At 36.6% G+C, this 23,040-nt stretch overlaps 1 protein-coding gene across 4 annotated transcripts in view; it reads left to right on the top strand.

Annotated features, from left to right (window-relative positions):
* Positions 1-22,832, top strand: part of C3H2orf42 (chromosome 3 C2orf42 homolog) — a 45,746-nt gene extending 22,914 nt beyond the window's left edge. For all 4 annotated transcript variants that reach the window (XM_036753030.1, XM_036753028.1, XM_036753031.1 and 1 more), the window contains 4 exons: positions 1,786-1,893; positions 3,965-4,065; positions 6,855-7,017; positions 21,958-22,832. In XM_036753030.1, coding sequence (XP_036608925.1) covers positions 1,786-1,893; positions 3,965-4,065; positions 6,855-7,017; positions 21,958-22,166 — 581 coding nt within the window. In that variant the 3' untranslated portion in view covers positions 22,167-22,832. The remainder of the gene's footprint in view (positions 1-1,785; positions 1,894-3,964; positions 4,066-6,854; positions 7,018-21,957) is intronic.
* The last annotated feature ends 208 nt before the right edge of the window (positions 22,833-23,040 follow it).

Below are 23,040 nucleotides of genomic sequence, written 5' to 3'. Positions count from 1 at the left end.
CACATAAGGCATGGTTTCTAGGCCCATCATTGTCCTAATCTCTTTTGGGATACTTTAGTTTTTCTGTGTCCTGAAAATGTGGCACAGAGAACTAAACACAGCGTTACAGTCTGACCAGTCAAGAAAGGTTTAGTGGAGGCACTGAATCATGAAATGGAGAGATTTTGGCTTTGGTTATAGAGAAGAGAGACAGGGCGTTTTAGGAAGATTGCATATGTAGATACTCCAAATCAAAGGTAAGCCAATGATGTCCAGAGAATGGAAGCAGATTTAGGTGACTGAAATGGAGTGTAAGCTGGAGTGTAAAAACAGGTTAAGGTTTGAGATAACAGGTGTCAGGTCTTGAAATATAAGGTAAAAAGTTGGTATTTGGTAGAATACATCAAACTGTCAATAAGCATTTATTAAGTGCTTCCTGTGTGCTAGATGCTGTACTAAGGGATACACTGAAAGGCACAAACATGACCCACTTGCACTCAGGGAAGTCACATTCTAATGAGTGAGACAACATGCAAATAACTTTTTATATATAAGATAAGTGTGTTGTAAATAAAGGTAATTTCAGAGGGAAGGCATTAGAAATGGGACCAGGAAATACCTTTTTTGGAAGGTGGATTTGAGCTGACTCTTGAAGGAGGCTAGGAACCCAAGAGATGGAGATGAAGAGGGAGTGCATCACAGACATGGAGGACAGCACATAAAGAGGCACAGAGTTGGGGAGATAAGAGGGTCAGGAGGAAGAGCAAGAAGGGCCCTTTAGTTGGACTGTAGTGTAGAAAGAGGGGTATAAAGTTTAGCAAGACTGGAAAGGTAAGAAGGGGCCAACTTGTAAAGGGCTTTAAATGGCAAATGTAGCATTTTGTATTTGATACTGGAGGTAATAGGGAACCACTGGAATTTATTGAGTCGTGTGGTGACATGATCAGACTTGCATTTTGGGGAAATTACTTTGGCAACTGAGAAGAGGATGGAGTGGAGAGACTTGCAGGATAAAGACCGATTAGGAGGCTATTATAATAGTCCAGGTGTAAGGGGACGCTTCACAGCAGAGTGGAGCCTGTGTGAGTGTAGAGAAGGATAAAGTGTACACTAGAGGTTATGAATGTAGAAATGACAAGACTTAGTGAGTTCTACCTTGCCTACTTGAGGGTGACACCAAGTTTTCAAGCCTGGGTGACTGGGAGTGCCGTCTACAGTATTAGAAGAGTTATAAAGAATGCAGGTAGAGGGCATTATTCAGTTACAACAAAAGATCCTGAGTGCTTTCCACCTGCCTGTACTAGTTACCTGTTGGGAAAAAACAGAGCTTTGGCAGGGCAGCTCTGAATCTATAGGATCCATTCCTTAAACCTTTCTGTTTCAACTTTGGCCAATTCTTGTTAACTGTAACTTTATGCTTTTTCATGTCTGTTATGGTGATTAAAATGAGCTGACATACTTAGAGAAAAATACTGATAGTAGAGACTTGTCTGTTATTGTAAATATTAATTGTAACTAAGTAATAGATTTTATTGCATATTTTAATGATCAAAAGGGACCCTACCTTTAGGTCTAGAGTTGATCCTGACTTAGTTGAGATATTGACTTACTTTAACTTTTCTTCACTAACAAAAGCTGATGAGATAACAATTCAGACCATAAATTTACCTCTTGCCTCTATGTAGAAAAACCTCACTGACATTAATAACTTAAATGTTATTATCTTTAATACCATATCCTTTTCCATTTTTCCCATCAGAGTGTTCTTTTAGTTTCTTTACTTCAGCTCCTTTTTATTTTTTGTAGGCAAACCAGAACCATTGGTGTTCCACATTCCTCAGTCCTTCTTTGATGCTTTACAGCAGAGGATCTCTGTTGGAAGTGCAAAGAAAAGGCTCCCCAACTCCACTACAGGTACAGGATCTTTCAGCAAGACTACTCAAACTTTCTGGCTTTATGGCATTGAATGTGAAGCTGTCTTTGGGTACTTCCAGTGGTGGTTTTCTGCCAGCCTTACAGTCATGTGCCAGTAATGTGGAGCAGGTGTTGGTGCTAACATAGGCGTGGAATACTGACTACACTATTAAAAGGTCGTTTTCATTATAATTCAGATTAATCAAATGATTCAAGGAGCTTTGAACCTGGAAAATTAAGAAGGATGAAGTGGTATTACTAAAGAGTTCCTTATCCTGAAGTTTGATGTTTTCTAGATTTGGACAATTACTGCCCAAAATATCATAGTGTACAGTGGTCAGTTTCCCTGGCTTTTTGATGACCAGTTTTTCGTCTGTAGCTATCAGATTTGGGTAGTAACAGATTTTTATTTTGAAGGACTAAATTACTCTCAGACTTAATATACTTATATAATTACATTTTCATTTTGGTTTACTTATTTATTAGCTTTATCACTTTTTTTTTAACCAAAGATCTCAAGACACTGAATCAAAGAACTTTTGTCTAGTAACTTTAATATTAAGCAGCTGGAAGTAAGGGAAAAAAGACAGGAAGAGTGTTTAGTCAACAAGTGATCATGTCTTTATTGAATGCCTACTCTGTGCCAGACACTGCTAAATTCAGGGAACACAAAGAAAGGCAAAAACAACCCTATGTCCTTAAGGAGCTCACGATCTAATTTGGTAAATCAGTGGTAGGCCACCTAAGGATAGCTATAGTTGGTTATACATGTTGCTTCCTCTGTAAATATTTGATGAGAGGATGTTGATTTCTAGAAATGCTTATGACCTCAGTTTTCAAATAATACTTCCCATGAATCCCTGCATTTGGGAGTATTAGCACCAGAAACCTTTGCTGTGTCTTCCACATGAAACTTGCCTTCTTCAGAATAGAGAAATTCACAACACATCAGATATAAACCTTAGATGATTATGTTGGTGATTTTTCTTCCATCTTAAGATGTAGCTTTTTCCTTCTTTATTTTTGCTAGCCAAATCACCTACTATGGAACCTTTTATACAGGCAGTCCCAAAAGTCTTAGTTCAGTTTTAAGCTTTAGAGCTTTAAACTATTAAACAGTTTAACATTAAGCTCTTAAAGCTTAAAACTGCATTAAGACTTTTGGGACCTCCTCTCTATTGCTTGTATCAGGAGACAAGGCTGGTAGCTATGTTATGGGCTAAGCATGTTCAGAAAACTTTTATTATATGTAGTTACTTTGGGGATATGATTTGACCTTGGCATGTGCAAATTCATGTAATAACCAGCTCTATTTTGATAGGGCCTTTTCTATGTAATCACTTTTATGTAAGTAGAGAGATGAAATTCCAAAGCAGAAGTAGATAACAATAGCATAAGTGTTACACATCAAAAAAGAGGATGCATGGTATTATAAAGGAACACCGGATTTGAAATGTTCAAATCCTGGCTGTGCCACTGATTATTTGTGTGACCTTCTATGACTTTGGGCAAGTCCCTTCGATTCTCGGAGCCTAAGTCTCCTCATTTGTAAAATGAGTTCGACTAGATAATCAATAAAGCCCTTTCCTTTCCAGCTCTAAATCTGTGATCCTGTTGTCCTGTGACTTGGGTTCATATCCAGGTTCTTATTATCCATGTAACCTGGGGCAAATAATTTTCCTTCTCTGGGCCTCAGTTTTCTTGTGTATAAAATGGACTAGATGATCTGGATGATTTTTAAGGTCTCATTCACCTCTGTATTCTATTATTCTGTGGATTGTGAAAGAAAATCCAAAAGCAGCACTAAACAGACTTTGCATGGCAAGAATTCCACAATGAAATCTTTGGTCTTGTGCCAGTTTAGCCAGTCCCTATGTTTTTTTTAACTCCTAGGAAATACTTATTTTAAAAAGTTACAAATCTCCATTTAAAGAAAGAATAGCATTGCATCATTAACACTTTAGTAAGTACAAATAAAATCAAAGAGACTATTGTAAAGCTTTTAGTAAACCTTCAAGCTCTATATAAATGTCAACAATGATTATTAACCATGTCCCCTTTTTAATTGCAGCCTTTGTGCGAAAAGATGCCTTGCCGCTGGGGACCTTCTCTAAATACACCTGGCACATCACAAATATCCTGCAGGTTAAGCAAATCTTAGACACCCCAGAGGTATGGGAAGTTTGTTATCACAACTCTGGAGAAAAAGCACAGAAATGTGAGAGACACACAGATCTTAATGTGTGATTCTTGCTGCGTCGAGTTCTTGTGGGGCACTGCCTTTAAAGGTGGTCTCTCCTTAAAAAAAAGTTTATTATTCCAAGAAATGTCCATTCATTAACACGTTACAGTCTTCTTGGTGAAGCCCATGTAGTATAGCTGAAAGAGCACTGGATTTGGGGCAGAAAAACACAGCTTGGAATCCTCCTCCTCACTTGGATGGCATCTTGGTTTCCACTCTGGGCCCCAGTTTCTTCTTCTACAAAATGAGGCCTTTTCTAGCTCCAACTTTTATGATAGCCCAGGTTGCCTATTGCAGCAGTTCATTGAATTGCAGAGGCTTTCCTCTTTGTGTAGTTGTAGGTGATATAGATAAATTGGTGGCTTTGTTTGACTTGTTTGGTTTTAAGTATTCTTCCTAATGAGAAAAAATGTTTATTCATTCACTGAACATATTTTAAGCATCTATTCTGTACAAGACACTGGAGATACAAAGACAAAGTGAGAAATAGTTCTTTCCCTTAAAGAGCTTACATATTCCTGGGAGGATTTAATATATACTCAGATAAATATGTGTGTGTGTATGATTTTTGTCCTTTGTCCCACAGTGTAGGAAAGACATTGATAAACTGGAGTGTCCACAAGACGTTGGAGGGCTTTGAGTCTATGCCACAGGAGGATTAGTTGAAGGAACTGGGGATATTTAGCCTAGAGAAGAGAAGACTTAGGAGGGGGCATGGTAATTTCTGTTCAAGTATTTGAAAGATAGTCATGTAGAAGAGGGATTAGGCTTTTTCAATTTTGGCCCCAGAGGGCAGAAGTGGGGACAGTGGGTTGGAGTTGTAAAAAGGCAAATCTAGACTTGATGTCAAGTCCAAGAGTGGAATTGACTGCCTTGTGGGAGGTCTTCAGCCAGGAGCTGGATGGCTACTTGTTGTTTGTGCTATAGTGGGTATTCTGTTTTTGGGTATGGATTGAATTTAGATGGCTGGTGAGGTTTCTTCCAATTCTAAAATCATGATTATTTGAGGAGAGAGGGAACCAGGGGTGTGCTGGAGTCAGCTCATACCAACTTACAAGAGTTGATTTTCTCACCCTCCCTCTCCCTTCCCTCCCCAAGGCAGCATTTTTTTTTTTGTTTCAGCCAAGGAAAAACAAAGTTTATTAAAGGTTTGCCATATTGGGTAGACTCTTAGGGAGCCTAAGCATTTGTGACGCTAATGCCAGTGGGCCAGATCAATCTGAACGAGATTGGAGATTATATACAAAAGATTGTGGGAGGGATTGAGGGGAGGTCTTGAGTAGTCTGGGATGACTAGAGGAGGGGTTTAGAGTGGACTAGGGTGTATTAAACACATTTTCACATTAGTCATGTTGCGTAGAAGAACTATAACAAAGTGGGAAAGCCATGAGGAAGAAAACAAAACAAAAGAGAAAAGAGTCTGCTTCACTCTGCATTCCGACTCCATGGTTCTTTCTCTGGATATGGATGGCATTTTCTGTCATGAGTCTTTTGGAAAAGTTTTAGGTCCTTGCATTGCTAAGAAGGGCTAAGTCTATCAAAATCAGTCATTACACACTGTGGCTGTTACTGTGTACAATGTTCTGGTTCTGCTCCCTTCACTCAGTATCAGTTCATATAAATCTTTCCAGGTTTTCCAAAATGCAAGGCTATTAAATTTAGCAGTTATGCATTAACCTAGTAATCTATGGTATTGGGAGGATCTTTCTCTGATATGTATTTACATGTAAGTCAAATAATAATTAGGGTAGTATTAAGAGACTTATAATTTCCAGGTCATTATTGAGATCTTTTAATGGCAGGCGTTTGAAAGTGTTTGAGGCTTTCCAAAGATTACATGCTGGATGTGCAGCTAAAAGCTTAGGCATCAAACTTCCGCAGAACTGGAGTTCTTGTCATAGCTAATTCCATTTAACTAATCATCTGTTAGTGTTTTTCACTCCCTGAGGAGATCTTTGAGCAATTTAAAAACTTTCCCTTGCAGACGTTAAAGGCTTGGTAAGAAAAAGGATTTATATTATTAGTTAAGGATTAGTTTTACAATGAAAAGGCTAATGTAATGCAACTAATTCAACACCAGATTACATTGATAAATCATATTACATTCCCAGAAGAGAGATGACTAATTTTTGTAGTGCCCTTGTAATTTACATGTGATTTGTAGTAGCTCATATGTAGTTTGTGTGGGCACTGCAGATATACAGTGACTTCAGTAATTACCTCAGGGAAATTCACAAGTAGTTTCTAGGTGTGGGTGGAATGGGATAGAGGGAGGAGGGCCAGGAGGGAAGAGAATTCAATAAGAAAGTGAGGCAAAGAGCTTTATTTTGTAATGGTGGGTGGTGGGCAGCCATTAAAAAGTTTTGAAGAGACAGGTGATGAAGTCAGAATGGTATATGAAAAAATAAGTTTGACTACAATCCAGGAAACTGTACTGGAGGTAAGTAGACCAGAGCAAATTGTAGTGATTACTGGAGATAATGAACTTGGTATTGCACTGTGGATGCAAAAAGTAAAGCATGGATGTATATAATGTGCAGAAAAAGGGCAGAGTTTGCTGACAGAATAATCTTGAGGTACAAAGGAAAAGGAGAAATAAAATATCGTTTGAGTGTACCAAACTAGTAAGAGTTTTTTTTTTTAAATCATTGAATTATCTGTCTCCTTTAGTATGGATTTGTCCCTTCTAATTCTTTTCTGGTATTTTCTTTGTGGTCAGATGCCCTTGGAAATCACCCGGAGCTTTATCCAGAACCGGGATGGGACTTATGAGTTGTTTAAGTGTCCCAAAGTGGAAGTAGAGAACATAGCAGAAACTTACGGTCGTTTAGAGAAACAGCCAGTGCTCCGACCTTTGGAACTGAAAACCTTTTTGAAAGTTGGTAAGTTTGGTAATACATGTTTGGTGATGGCACTTTTGAGTCTCTGCTGTGTATCAAACCTTATACGAGATATTTGATAAAGAGGTTAATTAAAGAAATGACACATTTCCTGGTATTGTACAACCTAGCTTCTTAGACACACATAGGAATCATACAATTTAGAACTGGAAAGGAACCTGATAGATCATCTAATCCAACCCCCTCATTTTACAGATGAGGAAACTGAGGCATGGAGACATTAAACTGACCACCTCAAAATTACACTGCTAGTAAGTAGCAGAGCTCAGGTCATGGGTCCTCTGACTACAAATCCAGTAGTTTTTACACTCTGCTATACTACCACTCTATACTTCTCATATTTAAATGGATTTGACGTTTCATTGATGAGAGTTTTCCTCCATTGATAACCTATCTCTGTCTTTTCATCCTGTACAATTTTTGTCCATGTTCTTACATAGTTCTTCTACAGAGGTTCTGACCAGTATGCCTTTCTCTTTTTCATTTTGAGGGTTCTATTGGAGTATAGATGGCTGTCCATCTACTTTGTCTCATATACACCATTTAACCAGCCTTCCTTTTCTAATCATATATTTCTGTGGTGATATTTCTTGTATATAATGCCTTCTCTCTTTCTGACATTGCTATCACGTTGGTCCAGGCCCTCATTGCTCTCCTTCCTAGACTATTACACTAACCTTCTGGTTGCCCTTTTTGCTTCAAGTCTCTCTTCTACCCAGCTATCAAAATCAGCCTTCCTAAAGCCCAAGTCTGACTATGTACTCAATAAACTCAGGTGGCTCACTATAACCTAAAAGAATCAAATATAAAATCCTTTGTTAGGCTTTTAAAGCTCTTCATAACCATAACTTTTACTACTTTTTTGTCTTCTTAAACCTTATTGAAGTCAAGTCAGTAAGCATTTAATAAGCATTTGCTATGTACCAGGCACTCTGCTGATTTCGTGGGATATGAAGAAAAGCAAAAACCAGTTTCTTTTCTCAGGGAACTCACAGATATTCTATGATCATGTGACTTTGGCCTCCTTTCTGTTCCATACACATGACACTCTATGTCCTGACTCCATGCATTTTCATTGGCATCCCTCATGTCTGGAATGCTCTGCCTCTATAATTCAATCTCCTGGCTTCCCCGTCTTCCTTCAAGTTTCAGCTAAAATCCCGCCTTCTGTAAGAAGTCTTTTTAGGTCCTCTTTAACATTAGTGCCTTTGCTCTGAAATATCTCCATTTAGTTGTGCGTATAGCCTCTTCATATGTATTTGTTTACTTGTCTTCCCCATTAGACTGTGAATTCCTGATGGGCAGGGATTATTTTTGCTTTTCTCTGTTGACTCCAGTTCTTATCCCAGTGCCTGGCATATAGGTGGTGCTTAACAAATAAATACTTCTTGACTTGATATCTGATGTGGACTTCTAAGTTAGGTGACCAACAGAATTAAGGACTAGCCACTTTCCCTGATCCTTATGACCTCTCAAACACCTCCAAAAGAGGAATTATGTGCAAGGGATAAAGCAGTTTCATCTATTTCTACAGCTTAAGACATGAGGAAAGCTAACAAGGTAACTACAAGATGAGCTAATAACAAAGAAAATTAATCCCTAACCCCTTCAATGTTTGCTCAGCACTCCCTCCCTTACCAACCACTATGCTCAGCCAGGTCTGCACAAGCGACCGATGAGCTTACAACAGAATTCAGTTCTCTCCTCTACCCCCTCCCTGTGCTATGGAAAGCCAAAAGGCAGAACCTTCAGAGACTGGGACTGCGGCATAGCAGTTCTCTGTGCTGCAACATTACTTTGCTAGAGAACTGAGAAAACTGGAACAAGATATCAGTGTATGGCAGTGTACATTATACCTGAAGGAAAGGGGACTGACATCCAGCTGGGTCTAGTTCTGTCTCCTCAAAGTCACCTGAGATTGAGGTCACTGAAACATGAATTGCCCAGCATGAAAGTCCAGTCACCAGGAGAATTGTAATTAAAGCATGAGTCAGAAAGTGGACAATAAGGAAAAATGACTGAAATTATCAAAGATCTCAGGAGGAAGAAAATTCTTGAAGACCTTAAGAATAAGCAGATAAAAAATGGAGAATATAAGTACCAGAAAGGAATATGGCCTCTACATAAGCTAAACAAATCCAGACATCTATGAATAAATATTGCTAGACAAAGGAAAATAAATCAACACTTGATGAGGCAGAGGACCTTTTTATGGATTCCCAAGAGAACATAGAACCATAGCTGGCTATTCCTGAATGGTTTAAAAGAGAAAAATAAGAATCATGAAAGCAGAATTTTTTACTTTTTTACATTTTTTTGCTTAATTTACTTTATTTTTTTCAATATTTAATTAACTTATTTTCAATTTCCAACATTCATTTCCATAAGTTTTAAATTTTCTCCCCCTCCCCAAGATGGCATGCAATCCTATATGTGATCTACACATACATTCCTATTAAACACATTTTCACATTAGTCTTGTTGTGTAGAAGAATTATAGTGAATGAGAGAAACCATGAGAAAGAAAACAAAACAAAACAAAAGAGAAAAGAGTCTGGAAAGCAGAATTTATATTCTGCACAGAAGAAATAATGGGCAAAATAGAAAAACATGAATCAGTGGTGGCAAAAGAAAAAACAAGATTGAGAATGTAAACACAGCCTGGAAGAAGAGAAGCAAAAAGCAATAATGTTAAAAGCAAACATTTACATACAGATAAAACATACTGATCTTAAAGATGGGATATGTAAGAAGCAACTTAAGAATTAAGTACACCTTCCAGAAGAACATGACAAATCAAAAAATCCAAACACCATAATGGAAGAAAATAATACAAGAAAATTGTTCAAAACTTCTGAACACAGAAAACAAAGTGCCAATTCAAAAAATCTACAGATTTCTTCCAGAAACAAAACAAAAAATTAGCAAAAACCCAACCCTATCTTGAACTCTGAGACACATAAAAGTTAAATTTAACAATTCCAATTAGAGACAAGAAATTCTACAAGCGACCAGGCAATATCTTATGCGATTTACTAACTGTGGGTCATCATTGGAAATATGCTGCAGCTTACTTGTGTCTACCATGCATCTCCATTTTTTTTACACATTTTTAAATTTGTTAAGTATTTCCCAATTACTTGTAAACATTTTTTAAACATTAATTTTGAAAATTTTGATTTCCAAATTCTCTTTCTTTCACCTCATCCTCCTCCTTGAGAAGGCAAGCAGTTTGGTACCAATCATATGTGAGGCCATGCAAAATATATTTCCGTAGTAGCTATGTTGCAAAAGAAAATAAAGACCCCCCCAAAAAATCCAAGAAAAATGCAGTAAAAAAGTATGCTTCAATCTGCATTCATAGTTCATTAGCTCTTTCTCTGTAGGTGGATTGCATTTTTCATTGTGGATCCTTTAGAATTGTCTTGGATCGTTGTCTTCATCTGTAATGTGAGGGCAGAGTTTATAATTTCAAAGAGGATCATATATATGTCTGAAAGGTTCAGAACCACCGGATATAAGTAATTCTCAAAGTAGGAGGCAGAAGAATCAAAGCATATATTTAGGCACCACAGTAACCAACCCACAAACCACCATCCCCATTTTGATATTTTGATCAAAAGCTTCCAGGCCCAATAAGTCCGCCTCACAAGAGTAACCAGGAGGCCACAGAGAAGCATGATGGTATAAAGCAAAATCATATACATGTTTCCCCTCTATGGTAAAAAGATTACCCACTGGCCTCAAGTCCTTGTTCAGCACTCCTCGATCCACATGTAGGTCAGCTCTGCTACCAGCAGCTCCTGCTTCAGCTTTGGCTGTAGCTGTAGCTGTAGCAGCCTCTGGCTCCAAGGAAGCTGTTTTTAACCATCCAGCTTCTGCGGGGGTGTAAGGTATGGGGGGAGCGGGGAAGCACAGGTTCTTTCGATCTGCTTAAGCAAGGGAAGCAAGGTAAAGGGGCCGACAAGCTTACTCCAATCCAACATACAAACAGCATTCAGTTAGTTCAGGGGAAAAAGCCAAACTATTCAAGGGCACTTGTTGACTAAGTGCTAAGGAGCCCATTTTTGGTTACCAACACATCATCAGAGTAGCTAAGTCTTTCACAGTTGATCATATTTGCAATGTTGCTGTTACTGTGTACTAGGGACTGTGTCCTGGCTGTGCTCACTTCACTCAGCATCAGCTCATATAAGTCTTTCAAGTCTTTCTGAAATCATCCTGCTCATCATTTCTTATAGCACAATAGTATTTCATCACAATCATATACTACAACTTGTTCAGCCATTCCCCAATTGATGGGCATCCCCTCAACTTGCAGTTCTTTGTGACCACAAAAAGAACTGTTATAAATATTTTTTGTATATACAGACCTGATAGTTGTATTGTTGGATCTAAGGGTATGCACACTTTTATAGCCCTTTGAGTATATTGTTCTCCAGAATGGTTAGATCAGTTCAGAACTTCACCAACAGTGCATTAGTGTCTTAATTTTTCCACATCTCTTCCAGCATTTGTCATTTTCTTTTTCTGTCATGTTAGCCAATCTGATAGGTGTGAGGTGGTATCTCTGAGTTGTTTTAATTTGCATTTCTCTAATCAATAGTGATTTAGAGCATTTTTTCTTGTGACTATTAATAGCTTTGATTTCTTCTTCTGAAAACTGCCTGTGTGTATCCTTTGATTATTTATCAATTGGGAAATAGCTCTTATTTTTATAAATTTGGGTCCCTTTCCTAGGAACTTGAGAAATGGGGTCTTTATCAGAGAAACTTGCTGCATCCTGTTTTCCTTCTAATTTTAGCTACATTAGTTTTGCTTGTGCAAAAACTTTTTTAACTTCATGTTATCAAAATTATCACTTTTACTTTCCACGATCCTCTCTATCTCTTGTGTGGTCACAAACTCTTCTCTTATCTATAGATCTGACAAGTACACTTGTTCATTTTTTCCATGATTTACTTATGATATCATCCCTTATGTCAAAATCATTTATCCATTTTGACCACATCTTGGTATGAGATTTTGGTTTATGCCTATCTCTGCTTTCCAGTTTTTCCAACAATTTTTGTCAAATGGTGAGTAATTACCTTAGAAGCTTGGATCTTTGTGTTTATCAAACTCTGGATTACTATGGTCATTTACTACTTTATATTATGTATCTTATCTATTCCACTGATCCACCACTGTATTTCTTAGCCAGTATGTTTTGATGATTACCAGTTTGTAATATAGTTTGAAATCTGGCACTGCTAGGCTGCCTTTCTTCACATTTTTTCATTGATTTCCTTTATATACTTAACTTTTTGTTCTTCCTGATGAATTTTTAAGTTTTTTTTTCTAGCTCCATAAAATAATTCTTTGGTAGTTTGACTGGTATGGCACTGAATAAGTAAATTAATTTAGGTAGAATTGTAGTTTTTATTATATTGGCTTGGCCTACCCACAAACAATGACTTTTCCCAGTTGTTAAGACCTGTATTTGTGTGAAAAGTGTTTTGTAATTGTGTTCATATAATCCCTGGGTTTGTCTTGGTAGGTAGAGTCCCAAGTATTTTATATTGTCTGCAGTTATTTTAAATAGAATTTCTCTATCTCTTGCTGCTGGGTTTGGTTGGTTATACATAGAGATGCTGATGATTTATCTGGGTTTACTTTGTATCCTGCAACTTTGCTGAAGTTGTTAATTGTTTCAACTAGTTTTTTAGTTGATTCTCTAGTGTTCATCATATCATCTGCAAAGAACAATAGTTTTTGTTTCCTCATTGTCTATTTTTATTCCTTCAATTTCTTTTTTTGTTGTTTTATTTTGATAGCTAACATTTCTAGTAAAATATTGAATAATAGTAGTGATAATGGACATCCTTGCTTTACCCCTGATCTTATTGGGTAGGTTTCAAATTTATCCCCATTACATGAAATGCTTACTTTGGATTTTAGATAGATACTACTTATTTTAAGAAAGCCTCCATTGATTCTTATGCTTTCTGGTGTTTTAAATAGGAATGGGTGTTTCATTTTGTCAAAAGTTTTTTCTCCCTCTTACTGAAATAATTATGATTTTTATTGTTTTTGGTGTTGATATGATCAATTATACTGGAAGCTTTCCTAATATTGAACCAACCCTGAATTCCTGGTATAAATCCCACCTGGTCATAGTGTATTATATTTGTAATGATATCTCTCTGTTTTCAAATGGAAATTCCTTTGAATCACCCACAACTTAAATTCCTCAAAGATGGTGGTAAACTGATATTTACAACCATTTCTGGTGGAACATTTTGTTTTTCAAAGTTAAGTCTTTGTACCCCAGAGTAGCATGGGATCATTAAAAGGATTGTGTAGTTTCTCAAATACAATCCACTCTGCTCTTTTCCTCCGATTCAGTTTTGTATACAATTCATTGTCCAACTGTAGAATAGAGCTTGGCCCAAATATATGTACTGATATAATAAATCATTCAATTGTTTACCCTAATCTGAAGAATGCATATTTTTCATCCATTTATGTTTTTCCTTTAAGTATCATTGCACTGATTCCTTATTTAGTAAATGTAGATCTCATTGAGGAAGCAGTCAGCACAATATCCTCTTCAGACAGGAGCATCTAGAGGACCTCATTGTCTGCAGGGAATTTTTTTTCCATTTGGACCTTGTGTAAAACATCTTCCATGACATTGACAGAGCCCTTTCTCAAGCATGCACCTAGTCCCTTTTTCCTTATTCTTTTTTGTCATCTGATCCTCCGTATCTTTCATTCTGATTTTGTAGCTATGAATGCCATTGGCTGGAAGGTATAAATCATAGAATTCTAGTTTGTATGTGAGAGAGCTTGCTGTTTAGTAGTAGACCAGCTTAACCTTGCACCATGTGTAAGAATCTGAGCAGCTCACAGTCTTAGATGTTTCCAAATGATGACACGGGGCTGGATCTTGACCCTCTTTTATGTTAGAGCATATAGTTTTGTTTCACTTGCTTATTCTTTGATGATTAATAAATTCTTTACTATCTATAGAACAAACATGGTTTTGTTCATTTGGTTCATTCTGGTAACTCTTTTTCTACCATTGTAATACATTATATAGGTACAGATAAAGCATAGCTAATTCATCAATTCCAGTTCCATCCTCAAAAAGTTGACTGCTTGGGTAATCAGTATTTTTTAGCAAAAACAACTCATGAAGATGATCTGCTAAGATATGAAAACTTTACAATGGTGTATCATGGAGGGATTGCTCAGATGGAATTGCATATCAACAGTTAATTGGGGAAAGCCAGTCTCTGAATAATGAAAAGCTTTAATTATTGAATACTCTTTTGGCTGACATTTTGTGATTTTATGTAAAATTAGTCAAAACTATCTCACAGGGTACTTGAAAGTAACAAATAACACACAGTACTTTAAAGTTTGCAAAATGCTTTATATGTACTATTTCATTTGAGCCACACTACAACCCTGTGAAGTAAGTATATAATTATTATTACCCCCAAAGTACAGATGAGTAAACTAAGGCTCAGACAGGTTAAGTGACTAGCCCATGTCCAGCTAGTATGTCAGAGGAAGAATTTGAACACCAGTTTTCCTGATTCCAAGGCCAACATTTTATATTCTGTGCTACTATATGCTATAGTTTCTCATAGCATATAGTGAGAACAGTCCTTAGGAGAGCTTCTTTAAAGAATAGATAAAAATTGCTTGTAATTAGCACAATATTTATAAACTGGCATCAAAGTGTAGGGCAAGTTTGCTTAGAAAGGTTAGACATAATTCCCCTGCAAATTATAATTAAATAAAATTAAAATAAATCAATAAAATAGATAAAATTAAATAAAAAGTTTAATTTTTGCTTTTCATTCAAATTACTGTCCAGATTGCCAAAAATTCTGACCTAGTGAAGTTGAAATTGCTTCATTGATTTAAAATTCACTGGAAAAAAAAGGTGAATTTAAATGTCTTTATTTTACAGAATTGTTTATTCTTCATGTATCTCCTTTAATAAGATTACTTGCTGCATTCTTTTTTTCTTTTTATATTTACTCTAAACTTTAAGACGAAAAGAACATTTCCATATACAGAACAGAATATAGAAAGGATTGTATTTGAAACTGTGAATATACATTTTATTCCACTTGCTTTTTTAAAAAAAGTACGTAGTCAATGACACATTACTATCAAAACTCTCCTGCACATCTGTTTCCTTCTGAGTTTTCTTCTGTTCTCTTCTGTGCATTTAAAAAAATATTTCATTGGTTCTTTCTCTCTTTTTTGACATCACAATTGCTAATCCCACTTCTGCCCCAATCTTTCTTCCCCCATCAAAAAACTGAAAGAAAAAAAATAATCATAGTAAAGAAAAACCAGTCTACACAGTGGCTGTGTCTGAAATGTATGTCTCTTTTTTGTACCTTGAGTCTATCACCTCTCTGTCAGGAGGCCTATAGGTAACATGCTTCATCATAGGTTCTCTGGAAATATGGTTGGTGATTGCATTGATCAGGTTTCTTAAATAATTTCAAAGTTGTTGTTTTTCTTTATAATGTTGTTGTCCTTGTATAAATTGTTTTCCTGGGTTTTTTTTTGTTGTTGTTGCTGTTCTCTAAACCAGTGCTTCTTAAACTGTGGGTGGTGAAAAATTTGACAACAGTAAAAAGTTTCTGAACATGAAATGACCAAAAATTAATTAAAAATCAAACATGTAATGAATCCGAGGTGTTTCTGGCAGCGCTTGCCCATGTTGCATCAGGCAACCTCACTGCAGCTTTGGTTCTGAACACAAAACATGCACACTTTGCACTGCACATGCCCTCAGGCCATGCAACAGCAATGAACTTGGTGGGAGAAAAGAGGTTGAGAGTGGAAAAAATTTTAGAAGCCCTGCAGTCTAAACTATATTGATTCACAGTACCCAAGATTCTTTGAAATCTTCTTTTTTATTACATCCTACAGAGCATGATGTTCCATTACATTCATAAATCACAATTTGTTCAATTGAAGGGCACCCCTTGGATTCTAGTTTTTTTTTTCCTTTTGGATTCTAGCTCTTGTTTTTTCTTTTTTGTTCTAATCTTTTACTCCCCACTTTGAGATCAAGAAGTTTGTTTTGCTTGTGACCATTCCCTCTCCAGTATCATCTGCCCTCTTAAATACCCCCTACCTTTCTATCCCTATTTGTTTCTTAGTTGAATTTGTTGTATTTCTATACCAAACTCTGTGTATTGGGGGCGGGGGGGGATAGGAGAGGTATTCCATCCTCCCTTGTTCATTTCAGATAAGAGTAAAGTTTATCTGATTCACACTTCATCATGTTTAAATATTCGTCTTCTAATGAGCCCCAGTTGTGAGAAACAGCAAGTTATACCCACTCCTTTTCTACACTAACGTATTCCTTTTATCCTCCTTTTTCTATACTTCATATGCTCTGAACAGAACCAGTCTATCCCTAGGACCTCTGTTTTTCTTAAACCCCTCAATATTCTTTGAAGACATTAAAATTCTGGACACTTGTTTTTTTTCTCCCTCTATGAGAATGCTGGCACTACATTTTTTTTTTTTTTTGGCACTACATTTTCATACAGCTCCCTCCAATTGCTCAAATAAATTTACCTTCTTAGGTTTCTCTTGACTCTTGTGCTTAATGTTTTCAAAATTCCTATTCAGTTCTGCTTTCTTCATCAGAGTGCTCGAAAGTCTTCTGTTCCTTCAAAGGTTAGTGTTTTCTCTATAGGCTTATATCTTACTTTTCAGAGTAGGTTAATCTTAGCTGTAAGTCTGTATCTTTTGCCTTTTGCATTATTGTGTATTCCAAGATCTCTTCTCATTTATCGTAGAAGCCACCAGGTCTTATATGATCCTGACTTTAATACCTTTGTACTAAATTGCTTCTGTCTAGATGCTTTGAGTATTTTTTCCTTGGCAATTGAACTTTAGATTTTTATCTGTGACATTATCAGAACATTTCCTTTTGAGGTTCCTTTTAGGAGGTGATTGGTAGATGCTTCCTATCTTTATTTTGCTCTCTGGTTCTGATAGATTGAGGTTTTCATTTATTTTCAGTTTTCATTTATGATTTTTTGAACTATGGTGTCTAAGCTTAAATAAAATCATGATTCTTCAGGGAGTCCAGTGATTGTAAAATTACATCTACTTGACCTGTTTTCTAGATCAGTTGTTTGTGAGGTCAGATACTTTACATTTTCTTCTATTTTTTCAGTCTTTTGATTTTGTTCTAATATTTATTGTTGTCTTATACATGGAGTCACTCTTCTGTTTGGTTTATTCTAGTTTTCAAGGAGTCTGTTATTTGGATAAGGTTTTTTCTTCTAAGCAATTTATTTTCTTTCCAATTCTTCCTGCTAGTGCTTTCATGTAAAAAAAAAAAAAAGTCACGTCATTTCTTTTAGGTATTCATGTAGTCCTTGTAGAAAATCTGCTTTCCCTTTGAGTCTGCTTGTGGTTGTTACAGAGTTATTCACTACTTTTGAGAGATCTCTAGATCTTTAATAACTTTTGATGCTGGTTGGTATTTTTTTCTAATTTTTTTCCCCAATTACATGTAAAGACAATTTTTAACATTCATTTAAAAAAATTTTGAGTTACAAATTCTCTTCTTCCTTCCCCTTTCACCCCCCTCCCTGAGATGGTAAGCAATTTGATATAGGTTATACATATGCAATCATGCAAAACATATTTCCATATTAGTCATGTTGTTTAAGAAAACATAGACCAAACAAACCACACTACAAAAAAATAAAGTGAAAAATAGTATGCTTCAATCTGCATTCAAACTCCATCAGTTCTTTCTCTGGAGGTGGATAGCATTTTTCATCATGCATCCTTTGGAATTGTCTTAAATTTTTGTCTTGAATGGAGTAGCTAAGTCATTCACATTTGATCATCTCACAATGTTACTATTACTATGTACAATGTTCTCCTGGTTCTACTCACTTTGCTTTGAATCATGTAAGTCTTTCTAGGTTTTCCTGATATCATCCTGCTTACCATTTCTTATAATACAATAATATTCTATTATAATTATATACCACACCTTGTTTAGCCATTCCCAGTTGATGTGGGCATCTCCTCAGTTTTCAGTTCTTTGCCACCACAGAAAGAGCTGCTATAACTATTTTTGTACAGATAGGAACTTTTCCTTTTTTTTTTTTTAAATCTCTTTGGGATACAAACCTAGTAGTGGTATTGTTAGATAGAAGGGTATGCACAATTTTATAGTTTTGGGGCATAGTTCCAAATTGCTCTCCAGAATGGTAGGATCAGTTCACAACTCCACCAACAGTGCATTAGTTTCCTAATTTTCCCACATCCTCTCCAACATGTATAATTTTTCTTTTCCGTCCTGTTAGCCAATCTGATAGGTGTGAGGTAGTACCTCAGAGTTATTTTAATTTGCATTTCTTTAATCAATAGTGATTTAGAGCATTTTTTCATATGACTATAGATAACTGATTTCTTCTGAAAATTGCCTCCTTAGACCATTTATGAGTTGGAAAATGACTTGTATTCTTATAAATTTGACTCAGTTTTCTATGCATTTGAGAAATGAGGCCTTTATCAGAGATACTTGCTGTAAAAATTGTTTCACAGCTTTCTGCTTTCTTTCTCATTTTAGTTGTATTAGTTTTGTTTGTGCAAAAACCTTTTAAATTTAATATAATCAAAGTTAAATCCATTTTATGACTCATAATGTTCTCTATATCTTGTTTAGTCATAAATTCTTCCCTTCTCCACAGATCTGACAGGTAAACTATTCCTTGTTCTCCTAATTTGTTTATGGTATCACTCTTTATGTCTAAGTCCTATACCCATTTTGACTATATCTTGGTATATAATATAAGATGTTGGTCTATACCTACTTTCTGCCATACTGTTTTCCAGTGCTGGTTAGTATTTATTTTTATTTACTTATCTCTCACCGTAGTTTTTATGCCAGAACCAGGTTTTTCCCCTGCTATGCTTTTTAGTGGGATGGTTAGCACTGCTTGTTTTACTCTGGGTCCTTTGACTTCCTGTACCAATTTCTTAATTCCGGAAATGAGGTCTCCCTGCATCTTTGAGGTTCATAATGTTGGATCCTCAGGACCCTCTGTGTCATCTCAGGATAGAGTGCTAGAGACTTTGGAGTCCTTCAGTTTCTGGGCTGTCCCATTCTGAACTCTCTCCCATGCTTCACTGGTTGCTGCTGCTCCCCAGGGCTTCCAAGCTTCAACTCCTTTCCTCCCCCGATGTTTTCTTTCCACCCTAGGGCTTTCCTATCTCACTTGATGAAGCTTTCCTAGGGAGCTATCTACGTTCTTGGCCTCTGGACACAGGGCCTTTTCTCTTCTTTGCCTGGCTTTATTGATGCTCTCCTTTCCTATGTTTCATGGGATTTTGGCTGACTCTTTTGCAGTTCTGCAGTGGAAGGAATTACTGTGATTTTATGACAGAATTACTGTCATTATTTGGGCTGGTCTAACTCCCATTCAGGCAACCATTTTGTCCCAAAGTCCCTACTTACTGTATTCTTAAGCACCATTTAGGACAGAAAAGGTTGCATCAACATAACTTTCGAGAAACATACCTTTTGTAAGAATCAGTTCATATATTTGTAGATCATTTACTGTGTGCCAGAAAGGCACTATGCTAGATACAAAGCCAGATGAGCTTGTGATAATGTCTCCATGTATAGGCATACTACAAAGACACATTTATATTTAAAATATTTCTTTGCCTTTAGATAAAGGTCTTTACCAAATATGTATATTCAACAAACCTATTTATAATGTGACTACTTTGTGCAAGGCACAGAAACAGATAATAAATGGAACTCCTTTAAAGGGACCTACTTTCTAAAGGGGGAGAAACAAGTACACAAATATTGGTAATGTAAGAGAAAGTGAGTTCTGTGTGAACAGGATGTTTGGGTATAGTACTATGAGAAATTCAAGGAGGGGGAGAAGAAAGAGAAAGAGAGAGGGAGAGGAGGGAGAGGGAGAGAAATATCATTTGGAGGGAGGTAAAGAAAAGGCTTTAAAGAAAGGCTGGTGAATGAGCAATGGATTTGCAGTCAGAAAACCTAGATTCAAATATTATCTTTTCTACATTCTAACTGGCACTAAGGCAAGTTGATTGTCGATTAACTGGTCTTTGTCTCAGTTTCTTCACCTTTAAGAAAGATTAATTAATGATCTCTGAAGTCGTCTTTTACTGCTCACAATCCTATGTAGTTTCCAGGTTCTTTGCAGTTGTCATCTTGTTCTAAAGACTTCAAAGAGAGTTCTGCCGAAAATCATTCTCTCAATGGAAGAAATCTCTTCAGTAGCCTGAGATATAGCCCTGAGTAAATATCATCCTTTTTAATAGCATGTGTTAGAGATGGGATCAGAATAAGCTCTAAAACCATGCCTTAGTTGCAATTTAGGATATTGCTGTTTTAGGCATTGGTTACTATCATGTTTTTTTAGCTTGTCGAAGTTAATTACAAAATTCCTTCTATGAAAGAGCCAATAATGGTATGCTATAACATTTAATGACTTAAGACAAGCGTGTATTCTAGACGAGGGAAACATTAAGAATGAAGATGGTCATGTATCAGACTGGTTTAGAATGCAACATTTTTCAACAGTATGATGACCTAATTCCCAAAGGTGAGGTGAAGACAGCTACATTAAATAGAAGCACTTCAAATAGAAGTAACGTAGTGGTGCTTTAATACTTTGAATGAATTTTTGCTCTTAACAAGAAACTTCATGGTGTAGTGCAATGTAGTACAGTGTTGTTAAATTAATATAGAAATGAGGACCACTTGACCATACATAAAGGATTTCTGCAGGCCACATATTTACTTAGAAATCCATACATGTTTATATATTTCTTTTTTCATGAATACATCAAGACATTAAAATCAGAAACTACATTTTAATCTGTTTGGGCTGTACTCAAGGAGTGTTGTGGGCTGCATGTGTGAACGGGCTGCATGTTTGATACCTTTGGTGTATGGATAGAGAGCTAGCCTTGAAGTCAGAAACACATAGATTCAAGTTCTCTTTTTGACACATACTGGCTGTGTGATCTGCGCAAGAAACTGAAACTATTAGTGCCCTACGTAATTCTCTGAGACCTTAAGTTGCTGAAAAGGTACTGATATGCTTTGGTAAGAAGTGTTTTCTCTTCTGGGAATTTTCTTTTTTTTTTTCCCCCAAGATATCCGAAAGAGATTCATTAAAGGATGTTCTTCATAGCCCACTAGAGATTGGAGTAGAATACTGGAATCCTCCAAATCTACATCCAGATTGAGATGATGGAGTAGCAGTTCCCAGTAGAGCTTCTGGGAATTTTCTGTGCTTATGAAATCATAGATTTAACCCCTCTCCTGCTCTCTATCTCTTTAAGCTCATTAGCATGAATGCCTTCTCCCACCCCCACCCCCACCACTTCCTTCTATCCCCTCAGTACAGATTATGTGCTGCCTTCTTATTCTGGATAATCACTGACAATCTTTCTTTAAATCCTAGATAGAGGATGTACTAGTATAGTCCTTGGATTGTCCACCCTTCCCTCCTACTATATAACTGTTGTACCTTGTTCAGTCATAAATGTTCTTGATAATGACTTTTACATCACTTTTCATGCACTAATCACTGTTGGTAATATACTGTAGCCTGCAACAACCATTTGTCTTTCCTTTGCCTTTTAGGTCACTGACAGTTATAAGTCTTCTAAGATTATAATGCTTTGGGATGGTATGTTGTTAGTTAATTAAAATTCAGCCCTAAGATCAAAGAGTAACACGATGGGAAGATAGTTTCTTTGTATTCTGGAAAGGATTTTACCTATAGTCTCACATATTTTGCTATTTCTCACACTTCATTATGACCAAAATATGTAGGTGAAAATTCAATACTGGATTATTGTTTCTCCTTTTAGGCAACACCTCTCCAGATCAGAAGGAGCCAACACCTTTCATCATTGAATGGATTCCAGATATTTTGCCCCAGTCTAAGATTGGTGAGCTGAGAATCAAGTTTGAATATGGCCACCATCGGAATGGACATACAGCCGAATACCAGGAGCAGCGGCCCCCATTAGACCAGACCTTAGAGTTGACACCTTTGACTACCATCACTTTTCCATGAAGCAAAAAAACCTTTTGCTGCTGAGTTTGCACATCCCCCCCACTCCTTGGCAATTTCAGATTCTCGTTAGGCACTTAGACATTGACAGTTTCCTTAGAAAACTGCTTTTTGATAGGATGCTGTTTTCCAAAGCATCCAAATGGGTTATGTTGAAGAAAAATCTCTTCTTGTAAATAGCATGTTTTGGTGCTGCTCTGTGTGCTCTTTAGATGAATTGTGCTGTATTTCTGCTGGGGTTTAAGTGTGGGGAGGAGAAACCTTCCCTTGTCTGGACATTTCCTTTAGAGCTTATTTCTGTCTTTTTTTTCTTAACACTTAAAAAATCATTAGCTAAAACTCAAATCTTAACAGATTTCAGAGAGCGTTGGAAAGATAATACCCTAGTTAGGACAAATGTATTATCACTTTGAGCATAATAGTACGGTCCAGTTATGTTCTTAAAATAAAGCACATTGTCACCTCTTTTCAAGATGACATTTTATATTGGTCCATTTTCAAAATAAGAAACCTTCCCTTGGGTGGAGCTGATGGTGAAATAGGGAAAGGAGATGTAGGTCTTAGGATTTCTAACCAATACTTATAAAACTTCATGCCCTTAATATTGGATTTATTTTTACTCTGTACCCCAAAATGTTATTAGCCAGTAAAAGCAGTTCTTGTTTCTGAGTTTCTCACTTCATATTAAATTGAGCGCCTACTACATATTCAGCAGTTTGTAAGGTACTGTGGAGGTCATGGAAAACATGCCTAAGTCATGGTCCTTGCCCATTCCTAACTTACAGCCTTGTGGGGGAGATGAGCCTAACGTATATCAGATGATAGTGTGCATTACAAGAAGAGTCTGCACTTTTGCTTTTCTTACCAATGTCAATGA

The sequence above is a fragment of the Trichosurus vulpecula genome, chromosome 3, assembly GCF_011100635.1.
Source record: "Trichosurus vulpecula isolate mTriVul1 chromosome 3, mTriVul1.pri, whole genome shotgun sequence".
NCBI classification, from domain to species: domain Eukaryota; kingdom Metazoa; phylum Chordata; class Mammalia; order Diprotodontia; family Phalangeridae; genus Trichosurus; species Trichosurus vulpecula.
This window is presented reverse-complemented; position numbering and strand designations above follow the sequence as displayed.